Below are 19431 nucleotides of genomic sequence, written 5' to 3'. Positions count from 1 at the left end.
AAACACAATCTTTCCTTTATTAATCTTGTAATTCCTCCTTTCAACTCGAAACGACTGGCACTACAATCCTGACGTACACCCCGAACTAGTCTCTAAAACCAACTGACTCAATCGACACCAGGCTTGCCACTGTCGTGCTCCAAAGTTGAAAATTTTTCCCAAATGGTCGTGACGCCAAATCGAGGGACAGACTTATTTTGTCATGGTAGTCAGTTTGCAATGACAATAAAATTATAATATGCTCCTTTTTTGTAAGTTTAATAACCATTGATGACATAAAAATATGGCTTTATATATTTCGGCATGAATAATTAGTCTAAAAACAGCGTGAAAGTTGGAAAATGTACCCTAGGGACACGTCATGGTCGTGAATTTCGAGACTTTAAAAATACGAAAAAAATACCTAGAACCTATTTAAAACCAAATAAATGTGTGTAACATGTTGCCCCCGTCCCAAAAAATATTAAAACACATAATAATATACTACAAATCCAGTATCTACGAAGTAAAAGGCCAGGGACATGAAAACGTACGTTTTTAAATTTTCACTCATAAACGTATCCTTTATAAGATACGTTTATTAACAACAATGCATGTAAATGTCAATATTTACTTATCAGCCTATTTACAGTATTTGTTTTTTTGAAAAGCATCATTGCTTTGTCATTTGCATTATTTGTTATCAATGAAGCCACACGACCATATGAACGAGGCTTGAATAAAAGCCAGCTTCCCTACAAGTAAATTCCACTACACCTAACATTCCAAAGAGAGATTTTATTGACAACTTTATGTTATTGATAAGGCTGAGACAACTGACATCCGAATGTCTAGGAATTCCAGCCTTAACAGTAACGCCACGACCAATTTCTCAAAACTATGCTAGAGGGTTATTCATTGGCACAGTAAAATGCTAAGATGACCGATGTGGCAAAGGACTTGAGAGTAACCGTCGATTTCGACGGGTTTCACCTAGTAGTAACTAAAACTTTGTATGAGTTTGAAAACGTTTAACTTAATGATTAATGATTATAAGCTACATGATTAATGGGTATGTCACTCATCTCACAAGTGTAGAAGTGCTCTAGTGCAAAACACATCCACTAAACTTCAGTGTGACCAAGATCATTGCTGTTGGCCGTGCTCTGTCACATTGAATTGTCGCCGGAACTGTAAAATGTGAGTTTTCTAATTGTAAATAGTTCTAGGTAAACTATTGTGAGTTAGGCATTTCAGTTGTTGGTAAACTAAAAATATTTTCTTAACAAACAGGTTTCAAGACTTTATATATTCTCCCCAAGAACAACAAAAATATTTTTGATATATATCGTTTTTTGGAATTTATTTTGTGACCATTGTGTGGTTTTTCCTAATGGTCACAAAAGAAATTCCAAAAAACGATATATATCATAAATGTTTTTGTTGTTCTTGGGGAGAATATATAAAGTCTCGAAACCTGTATGTTAAAAAAATATTCTTATAAAATATGGATTTTTACTTTATAACAAGCTATTTACATTAAAGAAACACATACTTTAATCCACTGCTGTAGCAGCAATCCTAATTACTCATCTCAAAACGTAATTTCAATAATAAATCTGACAAGAAAATAAATCTGACTTAAAATAAAATTGTAATGAGAGTAAGAATGAATAAAAATTAACTTTTATCACCTTTAGAATGGTTAAAAAGCTAACAATTTCTCATGTGCAAGTTCTAGGGATCTGGTTTGACTATATGCCTGATCTAGTGTCAACGAAACATTTTCTAGTAAGCGCTGGCGAATTGCAGAAGATTTTATTCCAGCAATAAATGTGTCACGGATATAATATTCCCTATTCTTTTCAGCTGTGACAGCTTTAAACTGACAGTCTTTACTTAATAATTTTAAAGCCTGGAGATATTGGTCAATAGTCTCCTCAGGTTGCTGCTGACGTGCAGATAGTTTATGTCTGGAATATATTTAATTTACAGGTTTTACATAGATACTTTTTAACACAGATATAGCATCATTATACGTACCACTTTCAATTATGTACTCGTCGATTTCCGGAGTAATAAAGTTTATAAGTATTTTGAGTTTATCAAAGTCGAATGATTGTGGTGTGATGCTGGTAACAAAATTCTAGAGGACCCATACTGCTCCGCAGCGTTAGAATAATTATAATATCCAAGAAATAATTAAATTTATGATTTTTGATTGATTAATCCAGTATCTTGAGCTTAACTGATTCAAACGTTCAATAGCTCAAATTAAAGCCTATAATTTACTGATTATTTTGAGTCTAAAACATATAAAAAACATTAACAATACTGGAGAGATTGGTTTTTAATCACAGAAAAATCTTATGAAAAATAATTTGTAATGTTCGTTGTACACCTTGCGTTTGCTTGAAACTCGTCGATTTGAATAACTAATAGCTTAAATGAAAGCCGGTATTTCATTGTTGGTTCTTAGGCCAAAATATATAGGATTATATAATAATAACTGGTGAAATACATCTTAAATTGAAGTAAGAATTCAAAAATGAATCAAATTATGTTTTTTAGTCGAGTAATACAGTAGGTAAATATATGCCAATGCTTGATGGCAAATCTGTTTGTGCATACCTTCAATTTGAGACCTCAATCATGAAAATCAGTCGGGTAGAAGATCCAAACAAACTCAGAAAAGAAAACCAAATTTAACACCCATAAGAAATACATGGGGAGCAAATTTAGTTTACATATAAACCGAGTAAGATTATAGATAAATATATGCCAATGCTTGATGGCAAATCTCTGTGTGCATACGTTCAATTTGAGACCTCAATCACGACAACCGGTCGGGTAGAAGAGCCAAACGAACTCGGAAAATATATACCAAATTTAACTCCCATAAGAAATACATGGGGAGCCAAATTCGTTTACATATAAGCCGAGTGGGATTATAGATAAATATATGCCGATGCTTGATGGCTAATTTTGTGGGTGCATACCTTCAGTTTGAGACCTCAATCATGAAAATCGGTCGGATAGAAGAGCTAATCGAACTCGGAAAAGAAAACTCAATTTTTTTTATGTATAAGATTATTGTTTTATTGTCTACAAAATACCGTAGTTAGAAAGAAACTGCAATATTTTATGTGTTGGGGTCAAAATTGGAAACACAAATTTTTACCTAATAAAATCCCCAAAGTCTGATCACGCTCGATAGTGAACTCATTTGAATAAACGTGGGTAAATAATTGTACCAAATTTCATAAAAAAGGTTCATTTTTATTCTAATTATCATATATGTTAAAACGTGACAGTGTTTTTTATTTCAAGATTCTGAATAACCACTTGACGGATTTTCGTGATTTTTGTGTTGACAGAAAGATAATTTTGAGAACTAGGGAATGTCGAAGCCATAATTTTAGTTTAGGTTTTCATTTTATTAGAAATTAAGTTTAAAATTTTAAAAAGTCTAGCAGCCGATGCTAACATTCTACTCTATCTTTTGGTATAACACCATTTGCTTAACGTAACAGTGAGTAAACATTCAGCATTTTCGACACAAATTCAGCATTTGGATGAAAATTGTAATGAGAGTAAGAATGAATGAAAAAGAACTTTTATCAACTTTAGAAAGGTTGAAAAGCTAATGACTGCTCATGTGCAAGTTCTATTTTCAAATTAGAAATTAGAAAACTAGTTACAATTTTACCATAGAAAATTCTGTTTTTTTACTGAAATTTTTAAACAGTAAGAGATAGAAAGAAAACTTAAATACATAAAATGTTTGTTAAAAAAGAACCTTTCACATGATATGAAATTTGTTATACCTTGTTATTTAAGAATTTCGAGTTTTCAGCTTTCTTTTATTCTTCGAATTTGTGATTTTTTTAAATTAGAAAATAACATGGAAAATGCCCTTACTAGAAGTTATCTTAAAGAGTAGCTCAAGAATAAGCTTGGAAAGATATTTCGCGCTGTTCCGTTCAGTAGTTAGGGTAATACGGAACTTAACTTCAAAGTCTTTTTTTTTACGTTTTGACCCACCCTGTTAATACGGTTAAAGATAATTATATTTTTTCTGCATCAAAATGATCGGGGTGATTAGACATTTAAATTGATGTATCAAACAACCCATGTTTAAATTTTAAAATTTCTCAAAAAGCACCACTACCCCCCAAATTGGGCCCTTTTGGGGCATTTTTCAAATTTGAAAATTTGATTGGATTTGGCATGTCCAAATTAGGGGGAAATGAGAACAAACAAAGTGTTAAAAGCCTTACCTTTGCACAGAACAGAAATGGACAGTGTTCAAATGAACGCCCTTTATACAGTTTTAATGGACTACTTGATTCCCGTAGGACTCGTTATTATTATTATTATTATTTTTACTTTCTCCCCTTAAACCATAGTATAGAGAAAGTATTGTTTTCGAGTTTGAGTTTTGAGTGGTTATATCCCCCAAAAAATTGGTTTTTGAAAGTGATGTCAAACCTCAGCTTAAGCAAACCATCAACGTATGAGAGCACACTCTGGACACAAAACAATCTTCCCCAAATCACAAATTCGCTTTCCATTTCATCCAAAATTTTATCAACATATTTTAATTTCAGGTACAGTGTACAGGGGCGCTACGTAGCAGTTTGCGTTGTTGTTATTTTGATCGCCTCCTCTACCCGCCTTAACTGGCAGAAAGTCTTCGGTCGTCTCGCTCCTCGCTTCTTCAACAAGGGGGCTTGGGTGGAGCAAGGGGAGCTCCCAGACCCCGAAAAAGCACTGCCACCCTCCCCGAGTTTAGAGCACAGCTTCCGCAAGGCAGCCGTCTGCACTGATGGCAACCCGTGCTCAATCATCGGCAGGTAGCGTAACTGCATCATATATACGACTAGCTGTACCCGCGGGCTTTGCCCCGTTTAACTTCTTAATTTTCAAGATAAGCTCGTTCGCATGGTTCAATCACGTCCTGGTTGAAGCTCGTTCGCTACGCTCACTCACTTTTAGGTTGGAGCTCGTTCGCTGCGCTCACTTGCCTTCAGGTTAGCTCGTTCGCTACGCTAACTCGCCTCCAGGTTAAAGTTCGTTCGCTACGCTCACTCACCTTTTGGTTGCAAATTAGCTGTTGTCGTAATAAAAAAAAAAAATAATAGTGCTGCACCCTGTTGGTAATCCTTGTAACTTTAATGCTATTGAACTTCATAGAACAGAACCAATTTGTTTAATTGAAACAGCTGATAAGATTCATTAACGCCATTTAAATATGAAAAATCATAAGGTTAACATGGGAAACTCCAGAGCCACTGGGGCGGAGCCCGAGAGACCGATAAGAATAAAAACAATTTAGTTTTCCTATTTAATGCCTAAAGAATCGGTGTACCAAATTTCAGCCTCCTAGGTAAATGGGAAGTGGGAGAATTAGTGATGAGTGAGTGAGTGAGTGAGTCAGTCAGTGAGGACTTTGCCTTTTATATATTTAGATTGTGTAGATATATAACCAGTGGTAACAGAGGATATCAATGAACACTTAAAAATCTAATATTGGTCACTTCCTTGTGACCAAAGTTCTCAAGAGTTCTTATATTTATTCTTATATTGGTTAGTTTTTTTTTAATTAATATTGATTTAAACTTCTATCTATTATTATTCCGTAAGGAATTTCATGTGCACAGCAAAACTCTTTTATTTATGAACTGATTTTGATGATTAAGGTGTCAAATTAAAGGCAATTCTCTGTAGAAGTCATGGAATAACTTTTTTCACGCTCTTTTCTTTATTAATTAATTCATTTCTTAAATGTAAACATCTGTCTTCATAAAAATAGCCTGTTTCCCTTCTGTCATTTTAATATTTACTTTTCTTTTTACCTATCAGTTTACTTTAAAATACAATGATAACTTATGAGATGGGATAGTTGATTTATGCAGTTTCAGTCATAGAAAGTAAAAACCAGTCTATTTCATTATGTGATTGTATTTTATTTTCATATAATGGTGTGTTTAACGTTTTTATAGATATCTTTATGTGTTGTGTTTTCCAAATTTTAATTTTGTTTGATTATCATAAAATTCTACCTAGAAGAAACAATCATGTGTTTGCGATTCGGCGACGTATTAACGATGGTATGATAATAAATTTTGAAAAGTTACCTATGCTGGGTTTTGAAGTTTTTTTAATATTGCACGGACAGATGCTGTCACAAAACAGACTATTTTGACTTAAGAGATCTTAGCGTACGTACAGTACAAAACAGATTTAAATTGCCAATAAAATTAAATGAGTCAGTCTCAGTCTCTGGAATAAAATCCAATCGTAACGAAGCTAAATATTTGTAAAATAATATTATAGGATGAAACTTCTATGTCCAATAAGTATGCTTTATCGTCTGTAGAATGATTACTGCGAGATATCACCAGAAGAGAAGGCGAAGCAAAGCCTTTTGGTGGAAAGGTTTTAGGAGGTAATTTCCGGCAATGAGCTACCATAGTCTCTGGTGTGATTCGCTGTGAAATGGTAGAAAATTCAATAACTATATCACCTTTATGGTCAATGTTTAAAAACATTTCACTTGTTAAAAACATGAGAGCAAATCCAAGGGAATCAATATTTGATGAATATCTTTTACGAATAAGGAATGGCCAAGAGAGCTTCCTTTATGGTCTTTGTGAGACATTGATAAGTCTTCCACCACAATATATTGCAAATAAAAATTCTCTGAAAATGCTTAAAAAAAGACAAAAATCATGCAATAATTTAACCAAAGAATGAACATGGTGACCAAATCCTTATATATAATTCTGTAAGAAAAAATATTTACCAGAAAATTGTGGACGTCTGGCGAGTCGCAGAAGGTGGGAGTGGTCTCAAATTAGAGGTCTTAACCCCAGGGACTCGGAAAAATTGCAGAATACCCATAAAGTTACCAGAAAACGAGATATAATGTAAAATATCCACCATAAGAAATGCATGGGGACTGAAAAGCGTCTGCATTCTAATCAGCTGTTGCTTATTTATTTGTAATGTTTACATTTATTCCGAGAGTAAATGCTGTTTAATCATGTTTCAAAATGAAATGTATTCGTTTATTTTTTTGGGTTTCCGTTTTTATAATGAGTGAAGTAACTAGACAGGGTAGGGGAAGACTTGCAAGACGTGGAAGAGTATCCAGGAATTCAACTAACACAAGAAATGCTGAAGGAGAACGTCATGTAAGGCCTAAATATAAAAGAAATCCACACGTTGGTTTACAAGCCTTCAGAAGAACGCTGGAAAATGAGTTGTGTGTTGTTTCTCACAATCTAGGCTAGGTCCTCTTAACAGCCCTTGCTTGTGTTGTGGCGCATTTCACTTTGCAGAGGAGGCCACAAATGGACATTTCGACGCATGTTGCCACAATGGACTCATTTTACATGCCACAACCACATTTAAAAGACGAACTAAAAGTAATGTTTTTACATGATTCTAACTTCATAAAAAACATAAGGCAATACAACAGTGCAATGGCTTTTGCTTCGCTTTCCGCTACACAAAAAGAGATTCCGGGAAATGGGCCGTAGGCCTACTGATTTAAAATTCAGGGACAAATTCATGGATATATTTCTGACTTACTACCGCGAAATGGGGAGTTGCCTTCATATGGACAATCGTGTCTAAATTAGGGGCTATGGCCCCTACAGGCCACTAGTTAATAATAAAATAGCTAAGCAACTAAATAATGACAAGTAGAATTTACTACTCAGTGGACACTTTGATTCAAGACGAGGAAGACCGGTTATATGTCCCTGATGAATTTCTCCACATAAGTTATGTTTATAAAAAGGTGGAATTGTAATTTTACTAAGAAATTTAAATCCATAAAAAGGACTGGTTAATAGAACTAGAATACAGTAATGGTGAAAGAGATTAATGACAAAGTCTTAAATATGAAAATGATTACTGCAAGTTCGGCTGGAACAAAACGAGTAAAGTATTATTATTCCAATTAAGTTTAGAATCGTCAGAGGGAAATTTTCTACTAAAAATTCAAACATCTGCAGTTCCAATGCCAAATTGCTTTTGCCATGACCATCACAAAAATTCAAGGACAGACACTTGAAAAGTTTTTGCCATGACCATCAAAAATTCAAGGACAGACACTTGAAAAGTTTGTCTTATCTGCCATAGCCCTGCTTTCAGCATGGGGGTACCGTGCTTTTGATTAACTAAACATAATGGTGAAAAAACAACGAAACCAAGGTCTTCTGGTTAAAGTCGTTATTAGAGTGTTTGCAAAAAAAAAATTGTATGGAAAGAGTTTCACCTTTAACATGTCAAATGTAAGATGTAAATGTTAACTGTTCTGTCATGCAGTATTGTGTACTCTGTTAACACGTTCGCTACTGCAATAGTACGAAATTTTTCATTCACGTGGACCAGTGACACACATATGCGTCGGCCGGGTTCCACCCATAGACTGCCGTCGCATATATGCGTCGGCTAGTCACATTAAAATAGACTGCCATCGTATATTTGCGTCGGGGTTTTAATGTTATTAAAATGCTTATATCTTTGTAACGGTCTATTTGAAGGCACTGAATTCCCTGCAGTGGTCTACAGAGATGTCTGACGCACAACTGCATCGCTTGGTCTGTGGATATAATGATTGGTGACGTCATATGATAGTTGGAAAAACTGGTCTTTACTTTTCTGCATCACTGTATGTATGTATGCAGTATGAATGCTGCACTATCCTATGTAGCTTTTATATTTGTTTAGTTATAAGCTGTTCTTGATCAATCTGTTTTTTATTTTACTTACTTTCACCTCAAAACACAAAAAATGAACTGTCGCATATATGCAACGTTTGGTCTATTTCAAGAAAACTATGATAATTTTCACTATTGTCTTCGCTGTAGACCGGGCGTCGCAAATATGCAACATTACAAAAGGTTATTAAACAAGAATACATTATTTACAAACACGATTGTAGCGTATTACAATGTAAATGATCACTGTTTTACAGGTTTTCGCCCGTGGTCTGTGTGTACTGTTATCCAAGTGACAGCCGGTCTGTGTGTAAGATTCAAATGTATACCTCGGTCTGTGGTATTGACCGCGGCGTCACATATATGCGACGCTCAGTAGCGAATGTGTTAAAACCTTTATTAAAACAGTAGCCTATTGAGTATTGACTTTTGATTTATTATGTAGTGACAAGATAAAATTGTATTTAAATTATTGAAATGGAAATGTAGTTAATATTATTAACTGGAAACAACTAGTTTTTTGTATGAAAGTTGGTAGTGGATTTTATTATTTGAGAGAAAGTATATTTTATCACCAGGGCATAAAGTGATTCTTTTCGACTTGAGTTCAAGTTTAACCACCGAGGTGATTTGGTGAAGCTTAGGTCGAAAAAAAGAGCAAGGCTGGAAGACACTTTTGCCAGTGAGATGAACTATATTTTGTCATAATTTAAGTTATCAGCCCTATTAGTTACTGTGGGAAGTAAAAATGCAGCCTATATGAGGCCAAACGACCTGCCAACAACTAGGCCTTAACTGGAACCTGGAAGTAAACCGTTTTGAAAAGTATACTTTGTGATTACCAGAGACATCTTGAAAAAGGAAGGTTCAGCAGTGGATGCTGCTGTGGCAGCACTATTCTGCAACGGGGTGTTCAACATGCAGAGTATGGGACTGGGCGGAGGGTTCATGATGACAGTGTACAAACGCGAGACCAAGACCGCTCACGCTCTGGTTGCCAGAGAAACTGCACCAGGTTTTGCTACGAAGGATATGTTCGCCCGCAAGCGCCTTTTGTCAGAAGATGGTAGGTTTTTGAATGTAATTTTTTTTTTTTTATTTTACATTCTGTCACATATTTTTGAAAATGTAGAGAGTGATTCCATGCGGTTTAAAACTATGGGTTTTAGTTGTTTCAGAATTTTGAATTTTTTTCTTATAATTTAGGTTGATACTTACTTAGGGTTTACCACTGAAATGTGGTTGGTACAAGTTAGGCTAACATTCACCTGAACTAGCGTAATTTAGAGCATTTTGTGTACTTCACAAAATTTTTGGTACTTTTGATTTCTAAAGGAACAATCTTAACCCTGGTCCTGTTACTACCTAACCTTGACCTTTTGTTTCATTCCATCATTAATTGACATCTCAATGATACAAATTGCATCTGGGCTTAGAACCATCTTGATTGGAATCAAACCAGGGACTTTCAGATTTGAAGGCAACCACTATAATCACTGATATCTAGACAATGTTGTACTCAGTATTGTGTGAGGGACACAAGGATGAAGAACTGTTATAGTTTATTATAGGATATCACTGTAAACTGCTAAAAAAGAATAGTTTTGCAAGCTTTAACTTCAAATCCAAGTGACGCTTTTGATATTGTACTGGTGGGTAGATAAATACATTGTTGCTATTGAACATATTGGTTGACATTATCAATTATCAATGGAGTTGAGACACCTTATAGGTGTGTATTTCAACCCAAATATGAGTGGAGAATGAGTGTATATATTCATTCATCCAGTATATACAAGGTGATTCAACTGTGTTACAATAGCTAACTTGTTAGGCGTTTATTTTACAGAGAACTTTAAATGAAAAACTCCCCTTATTTTTTTGTAACACTTTACGACAAGCTATTATTTATTTAAAATTTCGCGCCATTTTCCAAACGGTTGGTTGGTTGTATCTATTGTTAGACCAAGAAATTTTGTACTTTTGACAAGCTCAATAGGCTCAGAATTCACCAAAATCAAGGGTTCTTTTTTATCCTTGATTGGGCTGTTTTAAAGGAAATGTAGTTAGTTTTCTCAATATTTAAGTGGAGGTTGTGATTTTCAAAAAAGTAACCATATTTCCTATTTCAGTGAATGATAAAATTTCTACTTGTTCTAAATTATTACCCGGTACTTTAAGATTTGAATCATCAGCATTGTTTTGTGTTATCTGATTTTGATAATGATTTAGAAATATCTTTCAAATAACATATAAACAAGAGTGGTCCCAGCATAGATCCCTGAGGAACACCAAATTTTACTGGTTTCAACTCTAATTTATGATTTATAATTCTATTGTTTTTGGCCAAGTGAGTAATCTGAAAAAACTTATTATTTAGGTATGAACTAAACCAATTCAAGGAATGAGGATCCAAGCCGAGTAATTTTAATTTGGCAAGAAGAATTTTATGATCCACAGTGGCAAAAGCCTTTGACAGGTCCATAAAGATTCCAACGCATGGTTCACCAGCATCTATATTGAGTCTATCACTGATTCTATAAAAGAAACACTAGCAGTTGTGACTGATTTTCCGCTACAAAACCCATGTTGGGAGCTATCCACGAGATGGTGTTCTTCAAGAAAATGTGTTAGTTGTATGTAAACTGCCTTTTCATAGATTTTAGATAAAGTTGGCAATAGAGATAGCGGCCGATAATTTGATGGATTTTTTATGTCATTCTTTTTATGTATGGGAATAATTTTAACTATTTTTAACTGGGTTGGAAAATTTCCTGAGATAAAAGAAGAATTAACTAAGTGGTATAAAACTTGACCAAGTTCAAATTTTACTGCTTTTAGCAAAATAATAATGATATCATCATACCCACTTGAGAATTTATTCTTAAATGTATTGTAATGTAATGTATTGATCAGACTACGTTGGTGGCGTAAGAACTGTGATGTCTTCGTTGCTGATCAACTGGCGAACGCACTGTTCTTCACTAGTAGACCTAGCCTTTCAAATAGCTTTCGAACGAAGTACCGTGAAACGAATCGTTGCAGGCGGATTTGTGATGATGTCCTCTACTTCCACTATGTAATGTGTTTCAAGCTGTGAAACGACGTAGTGGAACCGAGTGTCATCGCTCGTGATGCCTGAGATGGTGAACTGGGAACCTACCTGAGCAAACCATAGACTAGGTCAATAGGCCCAGAATGGTGGAAGCTTTACTGCAACTTCATGAACTGATACATTACCAGGGTCGTCGCATTGCTTAATGTTGGTAGAGAGCTCATTTTGTTGCTCTCGTAGATTCGCCAATTGAGCTTCGATTTCTTCTTGAGACATTGGTAAAATTGAGGAAGGTATGCCGTACTTCTTTTTGCTGTTCTTCGGGATCACCAATATATAGCGATGTTTAATCTGTATGAAATAATTACATCACTATATGAACGATTATTTTGATAATGTTTTATTTACAAACGAATGAAGAAGTGTGCTAAAATCATGACATAGTTAAAACTTAACATTTTAACAATCTAGCAACAGCTGTTACATAATAAATATTAAAATAAAGTGAAGATCAAAGGCATCACAGCCGTGGTTAGGTTGACGTCACATACTCTCAATTCATACTGATACAATAGTATGTGTTTTCATAACAAATGTTTAAAGTGTCCACCCTCGTGGTCATTGCATATTCTTAGTCTTCGTCGTAGAGATCGTTGAGCGAGAAGCAGAATTGCATGCTAAACGAATCCTCTCCTGCATGTCGTCTTCTGGCGTGGTTGGCCGGGTGCTAAACACTCTCTCCTTTACTGCTTCCCATGGGCAAAAGTCTAAAGGAGTCAGGTCTGGGGATCTTGCTATTTATTTTCTTATTTTATATGAAAGCTTAACTGATATGTTGTTGTAAACAGTAATACAATATCCATGGTTATCGTGGCTTATTATGGCTGTATCTCCAAAACGGTTAGGACTATCAACAAAATTACAAGAGTAAAATTGTCTAAACATTTTTAGGGATTGTCATAAAAAAAATGAGCGGCAAAACTTAAAAAAAAAATAGCATGTTGTAAAATGTTTCAAAAAAGCTATTGTAACACTTAAGGTGAATCACCCTGTATATTCGTTAAAAACAGGGATTTTTGTGTTACTGACTGTCCGAACTACACCTCTAGACAAAAAAGTTTCTTGTATAAACAAGCCACAGAATAGGAAAAATGTTTCTGACTTTTTTTTAGGATTGAACCGGTAACCCACTTGAGTAGTAGACTAAGGGGCGGTTCACGAGCTCGGGACAATCGTAGTCCGAGCCCAGAATCCGGAAATAACCGGTATTTGGGCCGCGACTTAAAAAATCGGGTTCACGAGCTCGAGACTATATAAGCCGCGGACCAAACTGATAGGCGGCACACAATTAGTGCAGGGATAAAACCTGGTTTTAAAAGTTGGGTTCACGAGTCCAATTGCAGATAGTCCCGGCTTCTGATCATTAGTCCCGGTGGGTTCACGAGTCAAGTCCGAGCCCAAATGAGATGGTTCGGGCCCAAAAGAACAATGGTGTTTGGTCTCCAACTCAGACCTGGTAGGAGGCAGGTTTAAGGTGACATGATGCCGGTTTTATCTAATTAACTCCTTTATTTTTATTATTTGTTAAAAACTAATGTTTAAATATGGTTCCTCATTAAATTCCGAACAATTTCGGATTTCGGATTATGTAAAAATGGTAAAATGGCTCATAAAACATGAAAAAAATCATCAAACAACTTAAAACGACAGATAAATTATGCACGTAACAAAGTAGTATCATAACAAAGATATTTTTACTGATAAACCCCATGTTATTACAATTTTAACGACAAAATTATGCGTAGAATATAAATATAACTAATCAGCCACAGTTAAACCATCGTTATATAACATAATTATCAAAAATAGTTTTTTTGCCGTGGGAAACATCAAGCAAACCGTCAGTCGTTGAGGTTCGCGGTGATATCACATCACCGTCTTGTGTTGTACTCACTGGTCGCCGTGTGTATTGAATATGACTACAGTATGAAATATCTATACTGTATAATGTTAACAATTATGTACCATCACTCCACTACCTCGCATAGGATAGGACCAGCTCGTTATCATGACTAAAACCCTTTTATGACTTGATGAATTTAAAGATAGATTTAAATGTTCCAAAGATGCCATCAATGAGTCATTTGAGGCGTTCCACTCCAAGGCACGGATTTCCCTACAAAAAATCCTTTACAGTATTCTAAATTGAAAAAAAAATGTTAGTTACACTAATATTTTTGGCTGATGACACTTTTCATCGAGAAACTGGTGATTTATTGGATGTTGGTAAAGCTTGGATGGTAGCTATTTGTTTGGTAATGAAAGCAGAATAAATCAAATTTTCAGTTCGAAACGATGCCCAACGAAAAAAAAACTATGTTTTCCTAAATATAAACGCATTGTAATGAAACAGACTTTTAAAATCGTATCAACACAAAATGTATATTTTACTAAAGACTTCCATTGTCTGATTTCATACAAACGTGGATTTTTGTGTTTATAAATCAGTTAACTTAGATAGATTATCATAGGCGAGCATTGGGACAATGAAATGTTTTTTTGAGAAAAATAATCGTTTTGGACGCTTTGATTCAGCCTTTTTTCACGATAATCCTATTGTATGGAAGTGCGTATGTCAGCAGCAGTGGCTTCACATGTGTTTCCAGACTGTTGTTACTGGTTGTTTGTTACCAACGTCTCAACAGAAATTCCCTGCGAATCCCTGCCATTAGGCTCCGCTACGGATTTGGTCTCGACCTACAATGCTTTCACATCATTATGCTCTGACTCGTGAACCCGTTTTTTGGTCGGCGCTTATATAATCTGGGACGTCTGGTCGCGGACTATGAAGTCTCGAGCTCGTGAACCCCCCCCTAAGTTACTCTGTTGGTTTGTTTGGAATTACTGTTATTATACTTTATTCATGGAATAAATGATGTTTGATTTGAGCTAAGGTTGGTTACAGGAGCGCTCGCGGCAGGGGTTCCCGGAGAGCTGCGAGGATACTGGGAGGCACACCAGAAGTTCGGCCGTCTCTCCTGGGCCGAAGTATTAGAACCTACGCTAAAGATGTGCGAAGAGGGTTTCCGCATGAGTGATTATACAAGTGGCTGCCTTCCATTCCGGTTTAAATTTTCCATTTCCGATCCTAACTTGAGGTAGTGTAATTTTCCTAGGTATTCCTACAATTTGAATCATAATTTGTGATCTATTCCGCTAATTCTCTATCACTATAAGTTCTAGGTAACAATACACATCTGGTCAACAAAACATCTGCCATTTTGCGCAGGATCAACCTTTTGAAGTGCGGTTTGCGGCATTGTATTCTACTAAAAAAGACCTTTAATTTGATGTGCATATTGACCTATGCTTCCATTTAAGATTTTCTTCCGACTCCTTGTGGGCCGTCCCCCTGAAGAATTATTGGATCACTGAATATGTGTTAAAATAGAGTTTTATGCCCTGTAACTTTGTACCAAGTATTTTAGCTCTATCTGCATTATTTTTTAAAATATTTAACCGTTCCGGGACTTTTCTATCACACTGTATGTATTGGAAAGGGGTGCTGCTATTAGTAGTGCCTAGGGTGCTGATAGGGTCAAAAACGGGCCTGCTGCAAATAAATTGCAAAATTTTTTAGTTTTTATGGTCAAAAATTAAAAAAATTCCCCCGCCGCAGCAAACCTGCAGACTAAGCGAATTTCCATTTGCCTGATTGGATTTACACTAAAATGTCTCCTTTAAAATATCACATTTATTCCCTATTTAAATAACATTAGTTTAACGAGTACTTAGGTTTGCTGCAACAGAGAGGGTAAAAAGGTGTTTTTTTTTAAATGATAATAGTTTAGTATGAAATGAATGCATTTTCTAAATTTGATCAGAATATGTTCATAAACAAGCAAACTACAACAGTTTACTTATTCTCCATAAGAATAACATTGAAATTTTAAATTTACAGTTTTTTTAAATTTTCTCTGTAACCATTAGGCGCATAATAACGCTTCAAAATACTAAATTATTTGTTTTTCTAAGCTCCACAATATGGTTTGAAAAGAAAATGCTAAATTTTAAGTGTTTATGGTCAAAAACGGGAAAAACCTATTTTTACCCCATAAAACCCCCCAAAAACCCCTGTTCCCATCGTCCGATCATGCTGGTTTACAAGTTAGGTTTACACGTTTGTACCAAATTTCATCAAAATCGGATGATTTTCGCTCGAGTTATGGCGCTAACAGACACATAATAAGATAATATATATTTACTTGCAGAGTACTGTCCTTCGCACGGGGTTGGCGTATAAGTATGAAATTCTGATTGCAGTGTTATACTCTTGCTTTACGTTTGCAATGGGTTTGAGAAAATTTGTTTCTTTAAATTAACGGTATGCTGTAGTTAACACATCTGCGATAGCCATAATCAGGGTGTCCATATTCTGGAAAGTCAGGGAAAGTCATGGAAAAAAATTCTGGTCATTGAAAGTCATGAAAATAGGGAAAAGTCATGAAACGTCATGGAAATCCTCAATGATGGATGGATTTGACGGGAATCAATGCTCTAGTCGGCCGTAACACCGACTATTGTAGCATTTTTCAGAATTTTTCATAAATTTACATCAATTCAATTTATTACAGTTGTATTAGTTGATTAGAGTTTTGAATTTGTAATAGTTCAATGCAATCTGTACCTACTTTATCTTATAATTTAATTTAATATTTGTAGGATATTGTTGCAACAGTCGTGTACAGTATATTAAAATGTTACAACTTTATCATTACAACTCAAATTACAGTACAAATATTGTTATAATGTTTTGATATGTCTTAAGGTAAGTTATGTCTTTTTTGTTAAGCTAATTTTTGGAAACACTGTGAACTCAATAAATAATTAATTATAAAAAGTATACAGTAAGGAAACAAGAAAGTGGAGAGAGAACTTGGCCAGCTATGGGGACGGAGTAGACTGGGTTTTATTTTTTCCCTCCATATTTTGAATACCATATTTTTACAAAATGTATTACTCCATTGTTATCTGTAAAGTATTTTCTACGAAATAACTTGTCTAGGCAGTATTATTTGTGTGTGAATGTTATATTATAATTTTCGAGTAAAGTTCGTGAGTCATGGAAATTAATGGTAAATTGTGATGGATAGTCATGGTAAGTCATGGAAATCAATGACAAATTTTCTGTGGACACCCTGCACAATGTCCTACCACTGCACCTAAACAGTAGAAAAAAGTAAACTATCAAACATCCGCACAATATCACAATTATTTATTAAGTTAAAAGCATAAATATAACTGTGAAATATCCTACTTTGACAATAATTCTCATTGTGTATTACAGATTTTTGTTGCTTGGTTCATACGCTGTTGTCATAAATGAAAAAAAAACAATGAATACAAACCCTTTAAGTAGCAAAATGCTTATGGAGAATTTTGTCACCGAAATGTGCTTCCCACGGCGGCCACGCTATTCTATATCCCTCTCTTTCTAAGCAGATTCTTTGTCTCCCCCCTTCTCACTCAGTCAGCTTACTTGGCCGCACGCTTGTGTTAGTCTGCCTAGCGGCCGCCGCGGGAACTATTGAAAATTAAAATATTTCCAGACTGAAATTTTTACAAAAGCATTGCGCTTCTTAGAGGGTGTGTATTAATTGGCAAAAAATTAATAGTATTGCACCCTGTTGGTAAACCTTATAACTTTTTAATGCTATTGAATATCATAGAACCAACTTGTTTAGTTAGAACAGCTGACAAAACTATTTAATTACTTTGAAATATCAATACTCATAAGGTTAACATGGAAAACTCCAGAGGCACTGGGGTGGAGCCCGAAGGAATTTTTTAGATAAGAATAGGTCTATAAGTTAATCGGGAATATGAGCTACCATCATACCAAATTTCAGCCCAATCCGACCAGTAGTTAATGTGTGATTGAACTTCCAACAAACAAACACACACAAACTTTCACATAGATTTATTCATTGCTTTTGACAGTTATCTATAGATAAAGCCAAAAGTACCCATGAACTTTTGAGAAAAGTACAAGTCGCACACCCCCATAAACCATCTATATATAAAGCCAAAAGTACCCATGAACTTTTGAGAAAACTACAAGTCACACCCCCATAAACCATATACTTAAAATGTTCGTCATGACGAGAAACCTTGCGCAAAATTATCCATTTTTTCATAAATTGACCTTTAAGGTCATAATTGTTTTCCAAAGGGAACTTTCCATATACTTAATGTTAAAAATACCTCAGCTGTTTTTATTTGTATGTTATTCTTTCAATTTATTACCTTATTAAAATCTATTGTGATTATTTGTTTGTAATGCTGTATTCTGTTATGTTTATTTCAGCTTAACTTAACCAATCAATAGTTTTTTTATAATACTTGTGAAGTCAAACGGGTTGAAGCCCGTGGGTAACAGCTAGTTACTATACATAAAAATTTGAAAGAATAGCGTTTTAGTCCCTGGGGACATCAAAATGAAAAAGTTAATCGGTCCTGGACCTGGTCCTGGGGTCTTACCATGTCACCTACGGTAATAGCTACTTCCCTATAGAGAAATTCGCTAAAATCAAGAAATATGATAAAAGATTACAAAAACTTTTGTCTTGATACTTATACATAGATTAAATGTACAAGGCGTCTAAAACTACATGTTCTGGGATACTTCTATCTGTTAGTTTCTCATTGTGAAATAGTCATAAACATTATGTGGCAAGATTTAATTATTATGTAACTATTTAAACAGAAAGAAAATATCAACAATAATTTTAAAGCATTGTTGGATATTTAAGTTCCCTAGAAATAGTGGAAGAATATTAGGAAAATCGACCTAACAAATTCGGACTAAGTGGAAAACTTTGCACAGTAGTTTAGTAAGCCTAAATAAATTAAATATCAAAAGTCCCCATAAATCCCGGCTGTGCTTCAGCCGCCATCTTGGAAAATGGCGGCCAATTTTCACTTTTTTGACAATATTTCACAAACTATTGGTATTAGAGAATTTACCACCACACCGTCTGGGTTGTGGTGGTAATTTAAAATTGTATTCCTGAGGATTCTTGATCTCCTTCTTTATGACATCAATATTTCCGGGCCTAATCCAAACAAAGTTTAATCATTCAAAAACATTGAATTAAACAAACCAAGATGAATTAGATCGTGTAAAAATGGATTTTCCTACCCTTTCCTAAAAAGTTGAGCAGTATAATAATTTGCATATCCTTTTTTTAAGACTCGTGTACAGAGCCTCGACTTGTATACATCGATAGTGTTACTTTTCTCGGTGGTCTACTAATCTTACTTATTTCCTAAAAATCAATGACAAATCAGAGTAAATAAAATAACCTCATAGTTCTACAGAGCATTTTTATATTTAACGAGCTGTTAGTTAAAAAAAAAAATATGTTGCACTAAAAAAAAACCAAGATTGCAAAGATTTATTTAAAAAATCCTTTGAAGATCATAGTATTTTACGTATGTATATTTAAATAATCTGTCATCCTCTTATCGAAGGATTGAACGTATCAATGATTAGCATTATATATAGTATAAATAAGTCAACCCTTAGTATGTCTCTTAATTTTATCCAAATGCTGAATTTGTGTTACAAAACGCTGAATGTTTACAGCTGTTATGTTAAAC

General features: G+C 34.7%; 1 protein-coding gene across 1 annotated transcript in view; it reads left to right on the top strand.

Moving 5' to 3' along the window:
- The first annotated feature begins 1082 nt into the window (after window positions 1-1082).
- Window positions 1083-19431, top strand: part of LOC128994329 (scoloptoxin SSD14-like) — a 37162-nt gene continuing 18813 nt past the window's right edge. Inside the window, exons 1-4 of the mRNA XM_054418790.1 lie at window positions 1083-1179; window positions 4590-4835; window positions 9560-9780; window positions 14735-14927. Of these exons, the coding sequence (XP_054274765.1) occupies window positions 1178-1179; window positions 4590-4835; window positions 9560-9780; window positions 14735-14927 (662 nt within the window). The 5' untranslated portion in view covers window positions 1083-1177. The remainder of the gene's footprint in view (window positions 1180-4589; window positions 4836-9559; window positions 9781-14734; window positions 14928-19431) is intronic.

The sequence above is a fragment of the Macrosteles quadrilineatus genome, unplaced genomic scaffold, assembly GCF_028750875.1.
Source record: "Macrosteles quadrilineatus isolate MER2022 unplaced genomic scaffold, UCM_ALF_1.0 Scaffold_1__1_contigs__length_201487025, whole genome shotgun sequence".
Classification (NCBI taxonomy): domain Eukaryota; kingdom Metazoa; phylum Arthropoda; class Insecta; order Hemiptera; family Cicadellidae; genus Macrosteles; species Macrosteles quadrilineatus.
This window is presented reverse-complemented; position numbering and strand designations above follow the sequence as displayed.